Here is a 1,350-nt window from a genome sequence, read left to right as displayed (position 1 = left end):
GTCATTAGCACCTCTAGTAATATATTTACTGAGAAAAATGGTGACGTGTTCAATACTTATTTTACCCGCTGTACATTTATCAAGGCTGCACAAAGCTTTTCCCCAAAATGAAAATCTGTCTGAGGGCTGCGGCCAAATGTAATAATATAATTCATGAAATACAAATACTTCTTAAGTACAGTCCTTTTATTTTAATGATTATTTATTTTTTACCATAACAAGCTGGAATTAAAACAAGCAAAAATTAAATAAAAGTAGCGACTTTCTACCTCTTGTCTTTTTTAAAAATGTAAGGAGTAGAAGTAAAAAGTAGGCTGAAAAATAATTACTCAAGTAAAGTACAGATACCCAAACATTCTAATTAAGTACAGTATCAAAGTATTTGTACTTAGTTACTTTACAACTCTGGTTTTCATGAGGCACCAGGTGTAAAATAAAATGTTAAAAATGTCACTCGTATTAAAAGGTTTAATATTATTCAGCTCACTTTTCTTACATTTTACCAAATTTTTACTAAATGATCAATTTAAATGTTAAATATATGTAAATCTCAATGAGGGATTATTGTTTTCTCACAGACTTGTTCATCTGTAAACTCTGTCCTCCTCAGGAACGAAGCTCCCATCCCGACACATTTCTTTTTAATCTTGACCAGCTGCCGCAACCAGACCTTTAGCCCGCTGAAATGCGAGGGTCCGCTGCAGGCGGTCTCCTACATCCTGCCCCACAGACCGGACTTCTCTGAGTTTTGCACTGTGAGTAAAAAGATGTCAGACTGTGGGTTCAAAGTGTCCACGTGACTCGGCTCACTCCTCCCCCTGCTTCCTGTTTGTCTTCAGGACACGTCGGACTTGACGTTTGTGGACGAGTGGATGAGTTTTCACACGGCTCGAGTCCGAGACATCGAGCTCCTGACGGGGCTGAGCTTCTACCACAGCCGGATATCTGTGGAAGAGACGCTACGACTAAAGACTTTTCTACATAACAAAACGCCCACGTTAAATTCATAGGTGTGTCACGTGTCGTTTTGCACACGTGACCTTTTATTGGATTTTTCTGTGGTGAAAGATTCACAAGAAGACACGTGGGTCTGCAGGCAGCTGCCTTATTTAATTTACAACTCAAACAATAAGATTTTATGACAGAACAAAATGCTCCCGACCTGAAGCTCCATCCAGGTGTTTTACCTTCGTTAGATGCCGTGTTTAAACATCTCTACGATTATTGTATAAAATCTATGCATCAGTTCTTGTTTTATGATCAGTTTTCATCTATTTCCTGAAAGACCTCCAGTTGTGTCATCGAACTGTAAGTGAAAGATTTAAAAAGTAAAGTAAAATATGTATATAT

The 1,350-nt window shown here is 37.9% G+C and overlaps 1 protein-coding gene across 1 annotated transcript in view; it reads left to right on the top strand.

Moving 5' to 3' along the window:
* enpp1 (ectonucleotide pyrophosphatase/phosphodiesterase 1) overlaps positions 1 to 1,350 on the top strand; it is a gene marked incomplete at its 3' end in the record, with an annotated part of 28,894 nt that extends 27,544 nt beyond the window's left edge. The window contains 2 exon segments of the mRNA XM_014015728.1: positions 611 to 755; positions 840 to 1,350. Coding sequence (XP_013871182.1) covers positions 611 to 755; positions 840 to 1,010 — 316 coding nt within the window.

This window comes from Austrofundulus limnaeus, unplaced genomic scaffold (assembly GCF_001266775.1).
Source record: "Austrofundulus limnaeus strain Quisiro unplaced genomic scaffold, Austrofundulus_limnaeus-1.0 Scaffold133, whole genome shotgun sequence".
In the NCBI taxonomy this organism is placed as follows: domain Eukaryota; kingdom Metazoa; phylum Chordata; class Actinopteri; order Cyprinodontiformes; family Rivulidae; genus Austrofundulus; species Austrofundulus limnaeus.
The sequence above is the reverse complement of the archived record's forward strand: the minus strand, read 5'-3'. Positions and strand labels throughout refer to the sequence as shown.